This window comes from Vombatus ursinus, unplaced genomic scaffold (genome assembly GCF_900497805.2).
Source record: "Vombatus ursinus unplaced genomic scaffold, bare-nosed wombat genome assembly UNPS02014818.1, whole genome shotgun sequence".
NCBI classification, from domain to species: domain Eukaryota; kingdom Metazoa; phylum Chordata; class Mammalia; order Diprotodontia; family Vombatidae; genus Vombatus; species Vombatus ursinus.
In genome coordinates, this window is record NW_020954596.1 from 54,665,893 (window position 1) to 54,689,931 (window position 24,039).

General features: G+C 33.2%; 1 protein-coding gene across 1 annotated transcript in view; it reads right to left on the minus strand.

The window, feature by feature from the left end:
• Nucleotides 1–24,039, minus strand: part of GABRG1 (gamma-aminobutyric acid type A receptor gamma1 subunit) — a 92,790-nt gene that overhangs the window by 39,808 nt on the left and 28,943 nt on the right. The window contains exons 2-3 of the mRNA XM_027836559.1: nucleotides 21,605–21,753; nucleotides 9,041–9,108 (exon numbers count right to left, since the gene is read on the minus strand). Coding sequence (XP_027692360.1) covers nucleotides 9,041–9,108; nucleotides 21,605–21,753 — 217 coding nt within the window. The remainder of the gene's footprint in view (nucleotides 1–9,040; nucleotides 9,109–21,604; nucleotides 21,754–24,039) is intronic.

Genomic DNA, 24,039 nt, shown 5'->3' on the forward strand with positions numbered 1-24,039 from the left:
GTGGATAGAGCACTGGGACTAGAGTGAGGAAAATCTGAGTTCAAATTTGGCCTCAGAAGTTAACTACCTGTTGGACCCTCCAGAAGTCCCTAAATCTCTCAGTACCTCTAGTTTTCTCAACCACAAAATGGGAATAATGATAGCACCTACTTCTCAGTGTTGCTAAGATGATCAAATTGGATGTTTCTAAAGAATTTAGCCCACAATGGAAATGATAGAAATGATAAATAATAATGATAATAATAAGAGAAACTAAGGTGCTTATTATCTTCCTTCTCCCTTCTCCCAACATATCTATATTTTAATAGAGCACTAGAGAGAAAGAAAAGACCGTTCAGGTCCAAAACACAGAGTGAACAGAGAGTCAAGTGTAGCAATCGTTCAAAGTGCCTGGCCTGGTGCTAAGTGCTGAGGATATAAAGGAAGGCAAAAACCTTCTTCCCTGTATACACACACACACACACACACACACACATACACACAGAGAGACAGAGAGAGACAGAGAGAGACAGAGAAAGAGAGAGGACAAATTGGAGATAAACTCAGAGGGATGCCAATAACATCAAGGGGGAATCCAGTAAAGCATCTTGCAGAAAGGAGGATTTGAACTGACACTTGGCAGAAGGCAAGGAAGACAGGAGTTAGAGATAAGGAGATAGCTTATGGAAAAAAAACCATGGAGTTGGGAGATGGACTGTGAGAAACAGCCAGGAGACCAGAGTCACTGAATTTTAGAGTATGTAGGGGTGGAAAGGTAAGGACTAAGGTATAAGAAGATTGGGAAGGTAGAAAAGGACCAGGTTATGAAAGGCTTTAAATGTCAACAGAGGAATTTATATTTGATCCTGGACATAATTGGGAGCTATGAGACTTTGTTAAATAAGGGAATGTTATAGTCAGACATTCAATAAAGCAGGATTATTTTAATACATGACTGGAAAATAGACTGGAGTAGGGAGAAACTTGAGATAGGAAGACCAACCAGAATGCTTTTGCAATAACAAAAGCAACCCAGGCTGAGGTGATAAGGGATTGCACAAAGGTGTGCCAGTACCAGAGGAGATAAAGGGCTATATAGGAGAGATGCTGAGAAAGTATAATCCACAGGAGTTGGAAACAGATTTAATAAGGGGAGAGGGATGAGAGACAGTCAGGCATTGAACCTCAAAGGAACAAACCTTAAATTGTGTCATTTTAGACAACAATGTTTGGAGGCATAGATCCTGCCCAGGGACCCTCTAAACACCATTACATAGACAGTAGTACCTGGTTGTAAGGGCTGTTCTGCATATTATAACACTAAATGATAAAATATTAAGAGAAAACTTCTGTATCATTTGAGGAAATGTTATCACAGGAAATATTTTTTTTGGTTTTTCTTTTTTATTTTCTGGACAACCATGATGCAGCAACCTATTTACTGAACTACTTCACATTAATTAAATAAAATAGTTTCTTTTCTGTTTTTATCAAAGACAACTAGTTAATATATCTTTAATGATAATCCCTCATACTACTGAATGTCATTACCAAAAGATAAAACAGATTAGATGGTCAATTATTATTTCCACAGAGGAGGTTTAGCATTGAATTGCACTAAATGTGAGGCAGCTAGGTAGTGCAGTGAATAGAATGCCAGACTTGCAGTCAGAAAGACCTGAGTTTAACCTCAGGCACTTGCTATGTGACCTTGGGCAAGTCACCTAAGCCTGTTTGTCTTCCTCAGTTATCTCATCTGTAAAATGACCTGGAGAAGGAAATGGCAAACCATTCCAGTATTTTTGCCAAAAAACAAACGAAAAAACAAACAAACAAACAAACAAAAACAAATGGAGTCATGAAAAGCCAGACTCAACTGACTAACAACAATAAACCAGAGATGTGGCTTCTATACCACTTCCCTGTCATCTACTTACCATGCTGCTTCCACCTTACCATCATCCTTATATCCTTCCACAATGTCTCAGTTCTCAGAGAAGATTGTTGACCTCATTTTTTTTTTCCAGGAATCAGCTCTCTATGACACCTCTGCCAATTTCCATACCATATCCTAGAGTGTAGCTCCTCTTACCCTTTTTTCGGATCTTCTTTATATGAGGTCTTCCCCATTAGCATGTAAGCCCCTTGAAGGCAGGCTTGCTTGTATTTGTATCCCTAAAACTTAGCTTCTGCCTGGCACATAGTAAGCACTTAATGATGTCTGTCTGTCTGCCTAGCTATCTTCTTCTATTACTTTTTTTTTTTTGCTTTATGGTGAGGCTATTGGGGTTAAGTGACTTGCCCAGGGTCACACAGCTAGTAAGTGTTAAGTGTCTGAGGCTGGATTTGAAATCAGGTCCTCCTGACTCCAAAGCCAGAGCTCTATTCACTATGCCACCTAACTGCCCCTGTCTATTACTTTTTAAGAATTAAGCTCAATTCTCTGGCATACCACCATATGTGCAAAATTGGAACCTTTTGCCCAGGAGTAAGATTGTCACTTGTCTGTAAGCCTTGAAGAGCCATATTAAATACCCTAAATGAATAGGCAAAAATGCTCTGAAAATTCTACCATTACAAATCCAAGTTTATGTTGTTCTACCTCCCCTGGAAGGACTGGTTTCAGAAGACTTCCATAACCCATAATTTCAGGATGATCAAATTATGCAATCACCTGGATGGGAATATTATTGATCCATACTTTGAATTAGATTATAGTCACAAGAGAAAAGAACCTCTGTGTGAGGAATGAAAGGTATTTATAAGCCATGAACATGAGTTATCTGCCCAGAAAGGATTCCTTCTACAATAAAGTTATCTTCTATTCCACAAAAATATTGGAACATATAATATATTGCACAGGTTATACATACTGGATATCCAAAGATAAGCTGCTCCAAATGGTGCAGATCCTAGTACAAAATATTTGCTGGGAAATATTAAGGCTGGGAATAAATTTTACATATATCATCTCATTTGATTCTCCCTCCAACAATCCTGTCTTTTAAAAATCATAGATATGGTTATTTCTATTTTATAGATAAAGAAACTGATACTGAGAGAGGGTAAGTGATTTGCCCAGGATTACATAGTTAGTATCTGAGACAAGATTCAGACAATTATACCCCACTGTTTCTGTAATTAGCTAAATTGTCTTTTTCCTTGAGAAATAGTTAAGTCAATTATTTTAAAATCACTTGAGTAGACATATCAATTTTTATAATCTTTGTTAAACTTCTTAATGACAGTTAGGTAATAACATAGAAAGGCAGAAAGAAACCACTAACTCCAAAATAGTTTTAGATATTTGAGTATTGGCTTAGTCATTGACCTTAATGTTGGGTCTCAGCAAACTTTCATGTGATGAAATTAAATTTTATTTTATCACAATCCAATGGTTATATGATCTTCTTTGCTTTTTGGTTCCTGTTAATTTACTTTGGAGGTACATTTTAAAATAATCTGTAAAATATTGATGACATATGCTGCACTTTAATTTCATTGTTTATCTTCAATTGACTTTTAAATTATATTTGATCAATGATAGATGTAGAATTTGAAGAATAAGTAGAAATTCCCCTGGAAGGAAAGATATTCAATAGGATGTATCTTTCATCTGGAAGGTAAGTTTGAAAGCTTTCTGCAAGTCACATGTAAGGCAATATGATATAGTGGATAAAATGTTGGGTTTGGAATAGGGAGATTTAAGTTCAAATTCTCTCCCAGATACATATTATCTCTGTGACAGTCACTTAATCTCTCTCAGTCTCAGTTTACTCTTCTGTTAAATGGGAATAGTAATATCTATATTACCTACCTCACAGGGTTGTGAATGTTTTGCATAGCTTAAAACACAAAGTGGATCTATACTTATTCTTCCTGTTAGGATTATAAATCTTTTTCCTTTAAAAAATCAACTACCATCTTTTTAGTATTAAAGAAATATATTATCTATTGGCTAATGCATGCATCAAGTGTAAAAAGTATACAGTGGTTCATAAATGCTGTACATTATTACAATCACTGAGAAACAAAAGGTTAAAGCAGAATATATACTATTCAAATTGAAGAAAGTTTAGTGGAATAGATTATGAACTAGAAGTGAATAATAAAGACCTGCTTATGTTAATTAACATTGATAAAGATTATTAGAAAGTTAAAAGAGATGAAGCTATATGCTTCAGACACATTATTTTCCTAATAGGAAAAATAAGGCCTTTCCATGTATACATTTCAAAACAGTTTCTCTTATACTCACTCAACATATTCTCAGGAGAAACCTATGGAATAGGTGAAGGGCATCATAGAGTAATGAGTTAGAGACTGAATTTACTTTAGACTTCATTTATCCCAGTCAATCTACTATACAGATGAAAAAGCAAGAGGTCATATAACTTTTACTACTGTCACCCCATCATTTAGTGTCAGAGGCAGGACTAAGACCCAGGCTTGTTGCCTCTTGGGCAAGGATTCTTTCCACTAGATCCTACTGTCTCTCCCACAATTGCACGTAACCTGACTAGACAGCTACAAAATCTCATTTGATTGGCAGTGGTGTTAACTGAATCTAAAAAGCATTTCAACAACTTCAGGATTGACAATTCAGTATTGCAGTTGCCCCCCCCCCATTTTCTCTCCCTTAGCTCTCATCAAAACTATACTAAAGCAATTCAAGAACTAGCTCAAATAATATAAAGGAAAAAGGACATGGAATCCTTTCATTTTCATCTAATTAAAATCACAAATGAAAACATTCATAATGACCTACCTATCATATTCAGATCAAAGGTGAGATATAAAGTTTAGTTAAGACCTAGCCTCTTCCTCTCAAGGAACTTATGGGTAAAATAGGAAAGATAATACACCACAGAGGGCTCTAATACAGTTGTTTATGAACTTATTAGGTAGTTTAAAATACATAAAAGAAATACAAAGGACAGATGGAAGGTAATCTGATAAGACAAGGCACAAACCAACTACAGAGGGCTGGTGGGGGAACCAAGAAAGTTGGGATGAAGGAAGCTAAGAGACAAAAATGAGTTGGGAGGGAATTTTAGGCTTGGGAGGTGGTTAATAGGAAGACATAGACATGGGATATGAGATGTACAAGGGATAGCACCTAGGCCAGTGTATCTAGATCATAGAGTGTATGGAGGGAATTAAAGCATAAAAAGACTGGAAAACTCAGAAGATGCCAAGTTACCAAAAAAAAAACTTTATATTCAATCCTGGAGATAATAAGGGAACACTAAGTTTTTGGTTGGGGTCAGAAGGTGACAGTCAGGACTACACTTCAAAAAAATCACTTTAGCAACTAAATGGAGGGTTATAATGGAGAGACATTTGAAGCAGGGAGTCCAATTAGAAGGCTATCTAAATAGTCCAAGTAGGAAGTAATGAGTGCCTAAACTAGATGGTGTATGAGTAGAGGGAAGAGGGCAAATAAAATAAATGCTATGGATGTAGAAACAAGATGGCCAGGAAAAAGAACTGGATTTTACTTGGTAAGAAACAGGGAGTCAATAAAATCTTTGAGCAGAGGAGAAGAAGACTGATGTGATGAGATTTATGCATGATAAGGATTATTCTGACAGTCTTATGAAGGGTGGCTTGGGTAAGGTGAGAACTAGTGGAAACAAAAACGAAAGGAAAATATAAGCAGAAACTCATAATCATTAGAACAGGTGATAATGAAGACTTGCTGTGTAGGGATGGGAATGTGAAGGCAGAGGAAGGTGTCAGTATTATAGATTTGAAACAAATATGGATAACTCATTACAGAACAAAAGTGTAGGAAGGGCAAGGGTCAAAGACAACTTGAAGTTAAAAACATGGGAAACTAGGTGAATAATGGTGGTTCCACAGACAGAAAGAGTGAGGTCATAATGAGGAGTAGGTTTAGCGAGAAAGATAAAAGATAATTAATTATGTTAATTTGGATAAGTTTTAGCTGCCAGTGGTACACTCAAGTGGGTGAGATAACCCATAGCAATTATGAACCTTGGTATGTATTTAGGTTCAGCAAAAAAAACAAAACAAAACAAAACATGATTTGAGATACAAATTAAATTATTTATTTTTATTCTTGAACAAAGAAAAATATATATATATATGTGTGTGTGTGCATGTACATATATATGTTAATACACATATGTGTAAACATATATGTGTGTGGGTGAACAGAGTATAAATATTATGTATATATAATGTGTTTGTATATACATATATAATGTATACATATATATACACCTTATTTGTTAGAGTTCAACAAAGTTATTAAGAGATCAAAGATGTCAGTCACCAATCAATGAAATAATCACAAATTTCAATCCATTTTTACAAGCACTGGAAGCCATTACAAACCCAAGAAAGTATCAAATATATACTGTGGAAAAAGCAAGGGAAAAGAATGGAGTGGAAGGATATTGCTAGATCAAGAAGATGAAGATGAAGTACCACCAGGGCACTGGCTTCAGGAACAAAGAGCCAATTAAAAAACATTACAGAAAAAAAACCAAAAAACAAAACAAACAAACAAACAAAAAAACACCCCAGCAGGTTTAAGCAATGGATTATATGTACAGGGTGTAGGAGAGAACAGAAGATAACTGGGTTTATTGAGTCTGACTTGGAATAATGGTATAACTTAGAGCAATGAAATAGTTGGGAATTTGAAGAAGAATATAAAGGGATTTCTATTTTATATTACCTACTAAACACAATATTGGTGACAGTGGTATTTTATGGATAGTCATATGAGAAACATTTATAAATTTTCCCCTTTCTATAAGCCCATTAGAAGCATTAAAACTTTGCTTATCATGGAAATAGAGTAAGAGACACAGATATCTGTGTTCTGTGAAATATTAAACATTGTTTTATAAAATTCTGTATACATTTTAAAATACATGAACTACCTGACCCATAATATCAATATGGTTATAAATCCATGGAATTAATGTTTAAGCTTATTAAATGTAAAAATATTAACAGATTAAGATGTATTCCTTGTTTTATAGAAAGTATATAATGATAAAACAAATAAAATAATTTAACATTTCTGTCATTATCTAAAGAACTGGGCATTTTGGAAAATTCTATTTATTTAAATTAAACAAATATTTTTAATCATGTGCAGAGGGGTATACTAAGTACTTTGTACTAGACTACTGTTTGTACTGATTCATTTCTCCCTATGCAAGTGCCATAGTGCTTGAAATTCCCCAGTCTTCAATAAAGTCAGTTTATCAAGGAAAGATAAATCATTGAGTGGACCCTGAACCAGTCTTATGAACATTCAGAGTATATAGTCATTTACAGAGTGTAATGGACTACTACTATTATCATAGTTAAAGTACTGCTATTAATAAAAATAGTGTGTAAATAATAAGAACATTTACATAGTATGTTATGGTTTGCAAAATGCTTTACAAAGGTTTCAGGGAAGCTGAGACCATCTCTCTACTTCAATGCCACCTTAACATGAAATGGACTCAAGTGCCACAGCTCCCTGTTTAACATTAAACATTTGATTTAATGATGGCCTCCTTCAGTGGTCCCATTATTTTCATTTTTAAGGAAAATATCACCTTGATGAATATCACATTGTCACTATCACACTAGTATGTAAGTATATAGAAATAATTTAATCAAAAAGAGGAGGTACCCAGTCCAAGACAAGGACAGGGGAAAAAAAGAATGAAAAGTAAGTAAAAAGGAATTATATTAGAAATAGAAGGTTATTTAAAGGTCATCAGTTCCTCCTCCTTCAATTTATAGATGAAAGAAACTGAAGTTCAGATAATTTAAATTATTTTAGCACAGAAAATGGGGATACTGAAGACTAACTTTGTCTCCTTCAAAATTTTGCTTGGAAGCAATCTGGAATGTAATAGCCATAAAATATAATTGAAAATGGTATCATTATTCTGGATCACAAAGATGCAAATGACTTGATCTTATTTTTCTTTTTAGCTTTTGATATGTATATACACACAAACATACATACATGCATATGAACACACACACATACACACACATATAATCATTCTAGCAGTGGGGATTTCTTCTCCCTTTCCATTTTAGAGCTATATAACCAACATTCAGCATTCTTCTATCTCTAGTAGCTTAATGACACCTGATTGGATATTATTGATTTTCTTTGCTCTTCAATATTTAACAAATTGTTGTTTAAAAAAAATTCATGCATAAACAAGACAACACACACACATACCTACGTTTCTTTGTTTGTTTGTTTTGTGAAAAGAGGTTCTTATTTGGAATAAGACCTGACATCACATTCCACATTCCTAACTCTCTACCTGGGTAATCTTTAGCAAGTCTCCCCATCTCTTTGGGCCTCCATGATGTCATCAAGATGGTTAAGTTGGACTGGAATTCAGGGTGTGGCACCTGTGGCCTTGAGGCCACATGCGGTGGTCTAGGTCCTCAAGTGTGGCCCTTTGACTGAACCCAAACTTCTCAAAACAAAGTTCTAGAGGGCCATGTGTGGCCTCAAGGTGGCAGGTTCTCCTCCCCCTGGACTAAATAATCACTCAGGTTCCTTCCAGCTATGAATGTTTACTTAAGGAATACAGACTGAAACATAATATTTTTCACTTTCTTTCATTTTTTCATTTTTTGAGTGTTTGTGTATGAAATGACTAATATAGAAATGTTTTACATGATTTCACATGTGTAACTATGTCAGACTGCTTACCATCTAAGGAATGGATCAGGGAAGGGAGTGAGAGAGAGATAGAATTTAACACTCAAAACTTAGAAAAAGTTAAAAATTGTTTTAACATGTAATCAGGGAAAAAATGAAATATATTTAAAAATGCTCACCCAAAATTGTACAGAAATATCGATCTTTTCTTATATAACTGAGGGACTGAAAACATCTATAAAATGAACTTTACTTGTATTTCTTCCTAGCAATTAATTATAACACCCCAAGGCAAGATACCATTTAATTAACAATATATTACTTTAGGATCTGTGTTCAAGAAGACTTTCACTAAAAGCTATTTATCATTCTTAATATTAATTTATGACTTACCATATTGATTGGATCAACAGGTCCAATGCTGTTGACATAAACATCAGTTTCAATTATTGTGGGTCTCACTGAAAAAATAATAGTACCAAAAAAAGTCACAGATATGATCAGCTGTGTAGGATATAAAGACAAAATTCAAGTTAATGACATAAAATTATTTACTTACACTATTATTTAATTAAAATTAGGTACTTAGACCATGGAAATAAGCTTTAGTTCAGGAATCATGATACATTTTAGCTTACTGTCAGTTCTACAGTCTAAAATTACATACTTGTACAACTTGATAATGGTAAGGAAAAGAAAGAATGGAAGAAATGGAAGGAAGTAAGGTGAAAAATGAAAGGTTGGAAGAAAAGAGAGAATTTAAGTGAGAAGGAAAGAGCAAAATTTAAAGTCCAGATTAAAACATTTAAACAATGCAATTGTGGGATAGATCACATTCATAGAGCAATGCAGTTGAAAGAGACCTTGGAGGTGACTTAGTCTAATACCTCTTAAATGTAGAAACCCTTACTACAATCTTCCTGATAGGAGATAGTCTAGGCTCTGCTTGAATGCATCCAATGACAGGGAGTTGTTTCCTTCTAGCCAACCCATCTTAATGCTAGAAAACTATTAGAAAAATTTGTCTTCCGTACAGCTGAATCTTTAACTCATTGGTCCTAGTTCTGGCCTCATGAGAGAAAAAAAGGTTTTCTCTGCATTACAAGCCTTCAAATAATTTAATAGTGTTAATATTCTGTTAAGCTTTCTGGTCTTCAGACTAAAACATCTTTTCTTCACTTGTTCATTCTATGGAAATAGAAAAAAAATCTGTGAAATAATATAATAAATCATTTTCTCCATTGATTACAGTGTAGCCAGAGAATTTGGACTCAAATGTTGCAATCCTAGTTGTTTTTCTAGAGGAAGTAGAAACGACATAAAATTAAACAAAGACGGAAAACTCAAATGGACTTGACAGCTAACCTACAGAGAACAAATCCAGACTGGAGGTAACAATATTGTAATGAGATTGAGGAATCAATTCCCCCTAAAGGTAGCTTACAAAGGAAAAGGTGCTGAAGGCTTGGGAAAGGAAACAAACAACTTCAAAAATCTCATAATGTATTGTTACTGGAAAAACAAATGACTAGTGATATTCACACTTATTGACCAATATGCTTATTTTCCCATGTCTACATTTTTTAAAAAATGAGCATTATCTACAACTTCAGAAGTAGAAGGGCAGAGGTAAAGTAGAGGGATGGCAGTTAGAAAGAGTTGAGTTCAAATCCCACATTGGTAATTCATTAGCTATATGACCTTGCACAAGTCACCCAAGTTTAATTTGCTTCAGACAACTTCATATTTCATTTCTTTTGTGGAGGGAATTAGGATATGAGAAACCTTCTATGATCTAAAAACTACACATATTTTGAGGACATCATTGATGGAAGTATTGAATGGAATGTTGCAGATTATTTTTACAGCAGACCTCATCTTTATAATCATCCATTTGACTAAAGGCATATAAACTAATAGCTATGAGAACATAAGACTGTTTTTTTTTTATATTTGACTGTAAAAAAGTATTCAATTCACTGAGTTAACTTAAAGGGACCTCCTCAATATTCCCTATGCATGTATCAAAAATATTACAAATTGCTTGAAAAAAATGGAAGAGACAACTTTTTGGATGACTGATTATAAATCTCAAGTAAGATATAAAAGAAGGGGACATTTACTCTCAAACAGAGCTTGCTACTATCATGGAGAATGTCTAGTACTGAGCCCATATGGAAGAGGGGTTTCCTATTGATAATGGCAGGGTCTTTCATACGCTATTGTTGGTGGAAAATATTGCAAAGTTTTTAGTAAGCAAAATAATATTTCATTGACATACACATCATTAAAAAGTTTGGCCCAATTATCCTCACAGGGAAAAACAAACAAACAATCTTAAGAAAAAAAAAAGTAGATGAAGCGTGTCTATTGTCCAGACTTCATATTGCCGTGGGAAAGGCCCTACACCATTACATGGTATTGGACCCTGAGTATAAACAAAGGGGAAGAGAGTACTTTGAATTATCTTTGGGGAAAAATGTTTTTAATGACCCCAACCTTCACAGTGAAAAAAGTTTACATATCTTTCTGGTGAACTAATATCACTTATAGTCATGGAATAATATAGTCTCTAAAATTTAAAGTTAAATGGTTAATCTCCATTTTCCATCAGTGGCTCTGCTTGGTTTCAACTCCATGAACATCATGCCTCCTCAGCATAAGCTTATCTTCTCAAATCTCATCACCATGAAGATTGACTTTGCTTTTAATACTCAACACATACTCAGTACTCTCATTTGCCTCTCCCCTCAGATTAGAGTAGTGGAGAGTGGAAAAATAAATGCCTACCAATGCATTCCTTTATAAAATGTTCAGTACTTTCCAGGTAATTTTCCACTTGCCATCAGTAGGTCTGCTTGCTTTTGACTCCATAAATATCATGCCCTGTGCTCTGGTATGCCCTCCTACCCCCTTTTCAGAATTTTTGTTTTTTGTGTATTTTCTTCCCCCATTAATTTATAAGCTCCCTGAGGGTATTGATTGTCTTTCTTTTTCTGATTGCAACTCTGGCACTCAGAACAGTGTATGGCACATAGCAGGTACTTGATAAATATTTCTTGAATTGAATTCAATTATCTATAGGGCAGTGGAGATACTCATGGTAGATGTAAGTAAGCTATAACCTAGTGCCAATCAAGATTTGTAAGAGATAAGTCACAAAAAGTATGTCATTAGATATTCATAATTGCCAGAAAAGCTGAACCAGCCATGTGCCAAGAATGAAGGGAAACTAATGGACATCCCAAGTTTTGTTTTGTTTTGTTTTGTTTTTAATATAATGTTTAAAAAGCTAGATAAAAGCTCATGGCTTTTACGATGGACTCCCTCAGCTCTGCTGAATTTTTGGGAGGCTATGGACAAAGATTGTGCACAAAAAGAGGTTTACCTGTGAGTTATGATATGTACCCCTGGAAAGAGTACCCACATAGATGTTGAAACATTAAAAAAAATTCTGCTTCAGTCTCCAAATGAGACCATTATAATGAGAAGGAACTAAATGTTTAGATGATGTGTTTCCTAAGAATGAGTCCTCATCTTTACCTTGGTCATTTCCTACCCTGCCCCTACAGTGGTTGCTGCTGCTATTTCTCCATTCTCCAATCCAGATCAGAGACCAGGCCTGGGAGGACCTCAGTCACTTGGATCTATATTTTATAAGACCTTGAGTCCTCATCTTTGCTTCCCCATTCCTAATTCTTGTTATGAAAAGTATAATCAAACCAACATTACCTTTGCTTTTGGAATGGATTTATCAATAGACTTCTTTACATTTCCACTTCCATCCTAGTGATTTCCCAGACCAACACACTCTTCCCTTTTGATTCCTGCCTTAAGTTTTGTCTTCCTTATTAACTGCTACTTTCTTGTGCTCACAGATGTAAATCAACACATAAACATCAGGCAAAATCATGATCTAGTGAAATATTTTAATTTTTAAAAATAATTTTTGTTTGTGAAGTCATTTAGATTCAACAAATATTTATGAACTTATTAGTCAGGGCCTTTCCTTGATATCAGTTAAGTCTATAAAGGGAGAACATGGGTTATATCTACTCAATGGCAAAAATTTTTTGTCAGATTTGAGTGTTTGGTGTCATGGGGAAAAAAAGCTTATTGATTGACCAAATATTTATGTTTTCTACTTGATTTAAACACTGCTATTGCCTGATTTGTATTTTTCATTTTTATTCATATAGAAATTTTTTGCATATTTTATTATGTGGTATTTTGATTTAAATATTTATATTAATTTATTGTGCTCATTTTATTAAGATTATACAATTATCAATATATTTCCTTTGGTGCCAGTACAAGTGTATTATTATCCTTATCATTTTTAAATCTCATTGATTACATGTTTTTTGAAGAAAAAGTAGGATTTTCTCTCCACTGATATTATCTTTTATTAGATAGTATATTTGTCTGTATATATGTGTGAGTATATGTGTGTATGTTTATCCAAAAAGATCAGAGTACAAACACATTTAGTTGGTTCACCAAGTAAACATGAAAAGCAACAAATGAAGATAAATTCCTAAGTTAATCCCTTTTTTGTTACAAAATTTTAAGGGAAATAGCCTTTATGTATACCAATTTTTCAACCTGAAGGGTCTTAAGAAAGTACTGAATGGCATTTTAGTATTTAACATCAAAAGGCCAAATTTGTTTTCTGTGAAAGTCACCCTTACCAAGTGACACAAAGGCCAAAGAAGGCATTTCTATGAAATTTCCATTTATCATATCTGACTTAGATCCTTTTGTGTAAAAATAGAAAGTACCTTAGCTAAATCAATTCAATCTATATAATACAAATAAATAAATATATTCAATAGGCACACCAATACATGCATAGCATGACAAAAACTTTTGTTTTTGAGTTGCTTTGTTCAGGGAAATACATGCATGTACATAATAACTAGCAGTTATATAGTAACTACTATGTGTAAGGCACTGTACTTAGTGCTTCATAAATATAATCACTCTTGACCTTCACAATGATTCTTGGAGGTAGGTGATAGTTGAAGAAATTGAGGTAAACAGAGGTTAGTGACTAACACAGAGTAGGCATTTTAAAAAATTTACTGGATCACATTGTATTGAATTTCCTTTCTCAGGTTCACACAACTACTAAGTGTTTAAAGTTCGATTTAAACTCAGGTCTTCCTGACTCCAGACCTTACTTTTTATCCATTTTGCCACCTAGCACTTTAATATATACATAGTCACATACATATGTGTACATACGTATATGTATACATATATGTGCATACAACACAGATGTAGTATAGCCCGAGTAGCATGTGTCTATGTATATGTACATATGTGTGCACATATATGTACATAAGCATGATGCATGTGCATGTAGTATACACACGTGTGGAGCGGGTAGTTGGCAATGTGAATAGAATGCTGAAGTCAGGAAGACCTGAGTTCAAATTGAGCGTCTATTACTTACTAGCTGTGTGATCCTGGGAATGTCACTTAACATGCAAATATATAGGTATATAAGTATGTGTTTGTGTGTATAAGCTTTGATACATGTTTATATTACATAAGATGGAGTCAGATGGAGTCTCATATATGTAAGAGATGGCAGAGACCAGCTTCTGGAAGATGATATGCTTTCTGCTACATCATGGGTGGGAGCAACATCTTTTAATTGGCTGCTTAATCAGAACAGGCTGAATTTTTAAATCTATCTGAGGGAGGCACAGTCACTCTTTCAGGTGCCATCCGGGGGCAAATTGTATAATTTTAATAAAATGAATTCAATACATTAAGATAAAATATTTTTAAATCAAAATACCACATAATAAAACACACAGAGGGTCTTTATATGAATACAAAGGCCTTATTCATCTGAAACCTGGGAACCATGCAACAAGATGACTGGTGTAAGAGAAAAGAGCCACCTTTCCCTTCCCTTTAGGCTTTGGGGATCTGAAAAAGAGGATTGAAGTTTTGCTCTATTTTGCTTGTCCTTTTCAGTTTTAAATTCTGAGAGTGGAATTCCAGACCCTGGCACTCGAGCCATGGTAACCTTGAAGCTAGGAACCATGGTCAATTTTTATCAGTCTGTCCCTCAGGATAATACCCCTGACATGTTGGGGAAAATGTTTATATGTTTGTTCTCCCTATACCTTTGGAGTAAATATTTGTGAAAGCTAATATAACTGCTAAGTAGCAAATGGAACTGCAATACTTAGACCCCTAAAACTGGGGGAACAAAAGTGGTGGGAGATTGAACCAATGGCAGATATGAGAGATACCCCCAAATCCCTAATATTAACCAAAAATCCTGGGGAAGAGGTAAAATGTAATATATGTGATCTTCAGGCAGTGAAGGCCAGGGTAGTCACTGTTATATTTAGATTGGAAGGTCCTTGAAGGCAGAGATGATCTTTCTTTCTTTTTTTTAATTAATTCTATACCCAGTGCTTAGCACAGTGCCCAGCACATAGTAGGTACTTAATAAATGTTTGTGAGATTGGAATGGATCATGTATATTTGTATGTGCATATACATACATACACACATTTAGAATATATATGTGTGTATATATATATGTATATATAGACAAATATATGTGCATACATATATACAGCATATTGTCAATTTGCCATACTTTTTCTAAAACTGGGTGTTCTTAAATTTTTAAATTGTTTTATTACTAAATCAAAGCTTTCCTTACTACTAGTAAATATAAACTTCTCCCAGGAACAACCGACAAATGTACACAATTCATATATGAGTGTTTGCAGTAAATATAGTGTAAAAAAAGAGAAAATAACATATTAGGGGAAAAGGCCAAATCCCCTGGGGAATTTATAGTCTAGTTAGAGAGGAATCAAGAAACTTGGAATCTATTATTGGCTTTAAAACTATGTGTGTAACCATATTCAAATTAATTCTGTTCTCTAGTCCTCATTCCCACCCACTCCATTTGTAAAATTAATGATGGATGAAAAAGCATTTATTGAGTGCTCACTATGTGCCAAGTACTGTGCTAAACAGTAGGCAGACAAATAGAAAAAACAGATAGATGACAATGCAGGGGGACTTCAAGGCATAGAGTCAGGATAGCTGGTAAAGCATGAAGTTCCTTAAAAGGCAAATGGAAGAGCTGATGGTCCTCTATCTCATTGAAAGGAATAGAGGTGTTGACTCCTGTATTATCCAATCCTTGTGAGTATCTGATAAACATGTCATTTATGCCTTCATCTAGAACAGGACAAAACCAAAATCTTTGAAGCATTCCTTAGAAAGCATCTTTACAACATGACAGCAACCTATTGGTAATTTGATCCTTTTTTGGGGGGTTTGTTTTTGTTTTACTATAATGGAACTTTTCAGCAGTGTGGTAAAATCTATGGATCTCTTCTCATAATAATGTTTGCATTGAAATAGTTTTCATTTGTGTGTATATACACACATATACTATATATATGTATAACATATATACAATATATAATTATAAGTGATATGTGTATATATGGGTGTTTATGTGTGTGTATGTATGGGTGTATGTATGTATAATCAGATCTCAGATTAAGAACTCCAGCTTCAGATAAAGGTCTAATTTCTCAAACAAATAGGGAACTGAAACAAATTTAGAAAAATAAGACTCATTCCCCAAATGATAATTGATCAAAGGATATGAATAGTCAATTTTTGGAAGAAGAAATCAAAGATATCAGAAGTCATATAAAAATGTTCTAAATTACTATTGATTAAAGAGATGAAAATTAAACCACTCTGAGATATTACCTCACACTTGCCAAATTGGCTAACATGACAGAAAAGAAAAATTACAAATGCTGGAGGGGATATGTGTGGAGAGAAAGAGGTACATTAATGCACTGTTGGTGGAGTTAACTGGTCCAACCATTCTGGAGAATAATTTGAAACTATGCCCAAAAGTCTATAAAACTGTGGGTACCATTTGATGCAGCAATTCTACCATTAGAGATTAAAGGCAAAGGAAAAGGAGTAATATACACCAAAATATTTCTAGCAACTCTTTTTGTGGTGACAAAGAATTAGAATCTGAGGGGATGTCCATCAACTGGGGACTGGCTGAACATGCTGTGGCATATGATTGTGATGGAACACCATTGTACTATAAGAAATGACAAGCAAGAAGCTTTCAGAAAAAGTTGGGAAGACTTATATGAACTGATGCAAAGTGAAGTGAACAGAACTAAGAACATTGTACGGAGTAAAGGCAACATTTTAATGATGATCAATTGTGAAAGACTTAGCTACTCTAATAAATACAATGATCTGAGACAATTCCAATGAGCTCATGATGAAAAATCCTAGTCACCATCAGAGAGAGAACTGATAAACTCTGAGTACAGATTTATTTATTCTTTTTTCATTTTATTTTTCTTGCTTTTTTTTTTGCAACATGGCTGATATGAGAATGTTTTACAATGCTTCACATGTATAATGGTAATCGTATTGCTAGCCTTCTCGGTGGGTGGTGGAGAGGTTGGAATGAGAAAAAAAATTTGGAACTCAAATTAAAGTTGTTGAATAAATGATATATTTTTTTTCAAATAGGAAAAAAAAAACTTCCTGCTCCAGATGGTAGGAAACAGGCATCACTGTGACAATAATTATAGTGAAATTTGAATTTATCTTGTTAGATGGGCTTTTAAACTATAGCTAGTTAATGTATGTCAGCATGAGTGGCCACAGAAAAATGTGTAATTGCTCAGTGATTGCAATTTATTACAACCCATTATTTTTATGCTAAATACAACCCATTTTTGTCAAGATTATTAGACTACACTGAAAATACAGTACAGCTAGGTTTCAGCAAAGTATTTGACAGAATCCTTTATAGACAAGTTGGAAAGAGCCAGGAACAATAGCTTGGGAGCTAGAAACGGCACTTAGAAGTCACTTAATCCAAACCTCTCATTTTTTCTGATGCACATAGGTGTAATGTGACTTGCCCAACATTATAGAAACAGTATATTTTAGTGTTGATGGGAATCAAATGAAAATCCTCCAATTCAAAATCAATCATTCTTTCTATTTCACCACTACTACAGTAAGATATTTCCTGAAAGGATTGGACAACCCAATCCCAAAATAGGATCAAATTATCAATAGGTTGCTGTCATGTTGTAAAGATGCTTTCTAAGGAAAACTTCAAATATTTAGGTTTTGTCCTGTTCTAGATGAAGGCATAAATGACATGTTTATCAGATTTGCAGAATGAAAGGATGGGTAGATAATATGTTGGATTAGAGAACTTGGATCCAAGTTCTCTATTGTTATAGCAATTGAGTTAAATGCAAAGGATCTGATTTCATTAGAAAGAATAATTATTACAAAGATGTAGTTAGAGAATTCATGTGCAAAATAAGTTAGGCAATAGTGACATCAATCAATAATGACAAGGAAGTGAAAGATGATTTAAAATACAATAAATGTTTATGAATTTAGACTCAAAAATTGAAAAATAATTTACAAAAATAGGCATATGAGACTTCCCTTATATTCTAATCCAAGAAGGCCCTGTTTGACACATTCTTTTTGACTATGGTTTCCACATTTCAACAGGGATATTAGCAATCTCTAGGTATTCAAAAGAAAGGAAAAAGGATGACAAGGAGGTTGTTGTCTATGCCATATCAAGAATATTTGAGGCAACTTTGAATATTTAGCTTGCCTAGACAATAGGAAACTAATAAAGAATCAAACATTTCTCTTAAATATTTGAATTTCTAAACCATGGGAAAAAGAAAAACTTACTCTGAGAGGTAAAAAAAAAATAAATGACACCAATGGGTGTAAGTTGTAGGAAAGCAGATATTGGCTTTATGTTAAGAAGTTTCCCAATAATTTGAATTCTAAAATTGGAAGGAGTTCTTTAAGAAGCAATAGGTTTCCTGACACTAATTAGATTAATGCTATAAAATAAATTACTGGATGTAGTGGTCAAGATGCTTGACCATTTATAAGTGGTTTTGTCAAGGAGAGACATACATAAGATGAATGGTTTTACTAAATATCTTCTAGTGTTTTCCTGCTGTGCTTCTGTGAGTTCATACTTCTGAAAACCACCAAGTCTTTTTGAAGCTGCTATAACATTGAATCTTAAGGTCTCTTCTACAGAATTGATTTATATGTTAAATTACCTTATGATAAAAATTATTTTAATATTTCAGCAATTACAGTCTTTTGGATAAAGGTCAATACCATAGTTATCTTGAGTAAAATTCTAGTATATATATATATATATATATATATATAGCTACCATTATTCTTAATATTTAAAAAATAAAATGGAATGGAAAAGAAATTAAGTTATTTTTTCATTGCTCCAGAAATTAGGAATGTGTACTATAGTTTACTTGCAAATATCCCCAGAAGATCATGAATATCCTCTTTCATGATTTTGAAATGATAGGTTACTTTTCAAAAGTGTAGTGCAGAAGAATGGTTAACAGGGTGATTAAAAAGAAGTGGTGGGAAGTGGTAAACTATTTCAGTAAATCTCAGCTCAGGGTCACTGCATGTTTCATGACTGGTTTTCTAAGGGACTCCAGCATATGCCAAGCTGAGCAGTTAGTTTTCTAGTAATCATTAGTTATTATTCATATCTGAGAAGGCCATAGAGTCTTAAAGGATAGTTCAGGAAAATGTAAAATAGCTCAGGAAATCAATTAACTAAAAGAAACATCCCTAAGAACTCCAATGATTTAGTGTCCAGCAATATAGCAAAAAAAGAAATCAGGTTCTTTTAAGCAACCAGAATTGCCAAGATGTGACAATATGAAACCAATTTTAAATTTTAAAATCACTATCTTATGTATACTTAAAATGCTAAGTAAAGCCCTGTACTAGGATGACATATATTAAGAGTAGATTATATTGGATAGGTACTGGGCATGTAACTTCATTGTTATAGGGATTCTGTAGTGAGGAAAATCTCTCTACCAATGCAGATTGGTACCTTCTCCACAATATATAGCTTTAAAAGTTACCAAGAACAATGATGTCACTGTTAAAACAAGAACCATTAGTGAATACATATGGGGACTTGTGGGCCACATATTTTCTTAGTTTTAAAATGTGATATCCATTTTACTGTGTTTTTATTTGTTTTGTCAAATATATCCCAATTATATTTTAATCTGGTTTGAGACACACTCAACCTTGTTGTGGGCTACATGTGGCCTATAGGCCATGTGTTTTATACCTCTGACCTAGAGCATTGATAAGTTAAGTGACTTGTCCAAGATAACACAGTCAGGATGTACCAGGGTCAGAACTTTAAACCAAGTCCTGGCTTTGAGGCCAGTTCTTTATCTTTCTCTCTCTATGTCATGCTGCTCCAAATTTAGAGATTTAAATTATTTAAATATTATTTATAAACACACACACAAATACACACACATATATATATATATATAATGAGAGATAGATACAGAGAGAGACAGAGACAGAAACAGAGCCAGAGACTGACAGATGATGGGTATATATATCTATCTCTATCAGTGTGTGTGTGCATCTATCTATCTATATATGTTTACACACATAGATACATACACATAAATATAAACCTATAGATGTATCCATAGAAATATGTTGTATACTTATTGAATATTATGTATGATATTATATGTAGATAAGTGTATCTTATATATACACATATGTGCATACACACACACACATATATATATATACATAGACACACAATATACACACACACGTGTGTGTGTGTGTGTGTGTGTGTGTGTGTATACAGCCATACACATACATACACACAGTGAATGGAGGAACTGGAAGAAAGCTGTGGGGATTTTCTTTCAATATGTAAAAAATAAAATCATAATATCTTCAACTATACCATAATAAGCAGTGGTCAATCTGTATTAAAATAAAAATTAAATAATTAAAGCTATTGTTTCTATTTTTTTGCTATAATACTAATAACATTAAAATATCTTTTTTTCAAGTTTAGGGATTTTTATTAAATTCAACTGACTATTGAAATAACATCACTCCCAAGTATCAGGCCATTCAACAGATTCCACTGTTAGAATCAGGGGATTGCACTATATTCTGGCAGGCATCAGGATAACACTCTTTCCTTAAGTAAATTAATTACATATTTGGACTTGAGTTCTCAGATGAAACCAATCCAGCCTTGATTCGTCATTGAGATTGTGGAAGTTTCAGTTTCTTAAAACAAAATTCATAAAAGGAATATACATTTATAAAATTAAAAAAATAATAATGCTATTTCCTTGTTTCATATTATAATAATTTCTGAGTATACTCCTCCTACCAAACTATTCTTTGTAACCAAGAAAATTATTTAAGCAATACAAGCAACAGGCAATCATTTCTAAGGGTATGCTACATTCCACACCTGCAATTATTGTCTTTTTACTCAGATTTTTAGATCCAAGACTGATCTTCCTTCTGGAAATGACTTCTCAGAGAAATTTGATGCTCTGGAATTTGACAAAATCAATCCTCCTCATTTCCCTAGACAATTAAATAGTAACTGACTCTACAAGTCAAGGGGCCTTAATTTGACAAGGAACAAGAAAATAAACAAATGAAAATAATTTACTCTGACCTTAAATGGTATACCTTTCTACTTAATAGAATGATGGTATTATTCACAGAAAGAATAATTACTAAATTACTAGGAGGCAGTTTACAATTTCATTCTACATAAAATATGTATCATGTATATGTGTATATGTGTTCCTGTATGCATCACATATATTTTGTATGTATGTATTATATGGGTTTATATCTGTACATATTTACATATATATACACTCAAATATATGTATATATCTACATGAAGAATACTTAAACCATTGTGATTTAAGCCATGAAGACAACCATTTTATATATATATATGTTTTCATTTTTCCCTAAAATGATTAAAATGATATGAAAATAAAATAAGCTTACCTCCTATATCAGGCCGAAGCTTGTTATCATAGCCTTGAAGCAAAGAATTGAGGATGTGGGTGACATCACCCTCATGTATCTTTGGTGCTAATACCCAAGTTTTGTTCACTGTTAAATCCTCATCATCTTCATCATCTACTTTGTCCACACTAAAAATCAAATTTTAAAAAATAAGAAAAATGAAACTAATCCTTTTATATAATAGCAGAAAAAAATTTAAAGATAATTCTATCATTTTAGGTATTTATGTCAAGTAAAACAATGAATTACTGACTTCTAAACCAATCCCTTTTTGTGCCACTTAATTTAGAATTTAGATGTACAATGTGAAATGAGTAACAAATAAGCCACAAACAAGCTTCCATAAGGAGAAAATAAGGCATAAGAAAAGAAAAGTTTACAATTTATGCTGAAATAACCTACTAACAAGTGAATATATAGGAAAGGATAAATAAGGAGATATGACTGCAAAAGTTTAATATCATTGCCTGAAATAATATATATGTATCTATTTCATGTCAGAAGAATAACTGCAAAAAAAACTATCATAGTAAACAGATAAGTAGAGATATATACTATAGTATTATAAATAATCCCCGTTGCTTAAGTTTTATTTGATATAAAAACAGATTCTTAGAGATAGAATGGACCTCAGAAATATCAGATAATGGCCTAGGTTCATAACTTATTTTACACATGAGTAAATTAAGACTCAGAGAATTTACCTGACTTGACCAACTAAACACAATTCTTTCAGTCAGGTGCTCAGGCCACTGAGAAATAGTAACTTATAAAAACAGTCAAACATCATACTTATTTTTAATTTAATACTGAAAAGGCAGTGATTTAGGTGTTGATTTGGAAATCATGGATATAATTATAAAAAGGTCAAAAAATGCCTACAAGTAATTTTCTTTCCATCTCAGTCAAATGTGTCTGGACTTAGAGTCTCCCTCAGGGATGAAATTTTTCAACTCCATTATTCATCTACCATACATCACCATATCCCTCTGGCTCTATAGTCACAAAAACTAAGCATTCAATTGTATTGCCCTAAACAAGACATTCACAAAAAAAATATAAATTGTTAATTAAATTACTATCACACATCTGAAGTTTCTTATTTCTACACAGAAGCCTAAAAAAAACTATTTTTTCCACAAAAAAGTGGAAACTATCAGAGAAAATTGATTTATATTGCATTTTTTTAAAAGAAAAGGGCTCTTTTCTGAAATATTTGTTTGAGAATTAAGAATTTAAGACACTAGATTTATTGTTTGGTCTTTGAAGATCAAGTTTCTAGCTCTAGTTTCTTTGTGGAAGACTTTTTAATGGTGTCCTCAGACTTCCTTTCAACCTGTTCCTCTGTACTTGGTTCTTACATTTCAAACAAATGTTGTTTTGGAGAAATCTCAGTGTTATAAATTTGATAAAAATAAAATAACTATTTTAAACTCATTTATACTATTTGGTGTGTTGGGAGGTGGTGTAACCTTAGGGTATCTCTCATTTGGCCATCTTTTTGGTTTTCTTTTCCTGAATTATATGGAAATTAGATATTTCAATTAAGTTACATCAAATAATAATCATCATGTTACAGAGAGATATAACTAACTTAGGTTTCAAAAATGTCTTAGTTCTAGTTTTCACTTATTGAAAAAAATTATAAAATTTCCTTCCAATTTTCTACTTATTTCTCTCTTAATCTTGGTAAATTCAAAACAATGAAACTATCAAAATATTGACAATTCTTACTGGTGTTTTCTTCAGGAAACTTTTCTGTCTAACTGTACAGAGATGTTAAAGATGACCTGAGATTTCAGTAGCTCTCCTGCTCTGGAGATCAGGTTTTGTTGTTGTTGTTACTTTTTTTTATGGTTGTTTTTGTTTTTGTTTTTCCAGGGTGAAATATCTGGTTGTTTGGGGAAAGGTTTTAATGTTAGAATCAACTATACATATATAGTCTGCCACTGAAAATCTTCAAGTCAAAAATTCAATGTAGAGTGTGTGTGTGTGTGTGTGTGTGTGTATGTGTGTGTAAGCTATAATACTCAACATAGTTTATCATGATAGTATATATAAATGTATATATTGGTAAAATAAGATCATCATAATTTTTTCTCCAGCTCTAACATTCCCTTTCTAGGGTTGATGACATATGTATTTGGGTTTTGTAGATGTATGAACATTTAGGATTATTATTTATGTTCTTATATCATAGTTTCCTGAATGTTTTAATTTCAGTAACTTCAAAAATTATATCATTTCTGATCAATTTAAGAAAGAATATGAAATTTATTTTTATGATGCACTTCAAAATCTTGTAGCCTCCAGCATTGCAAATTTTTCTTTTGCAGACAAATAGGAAAATAGTAGTTGCTTGTAATGAACCTAGATTTGGGTATTACATGAATAGGTAAAAGGAAATGCACATA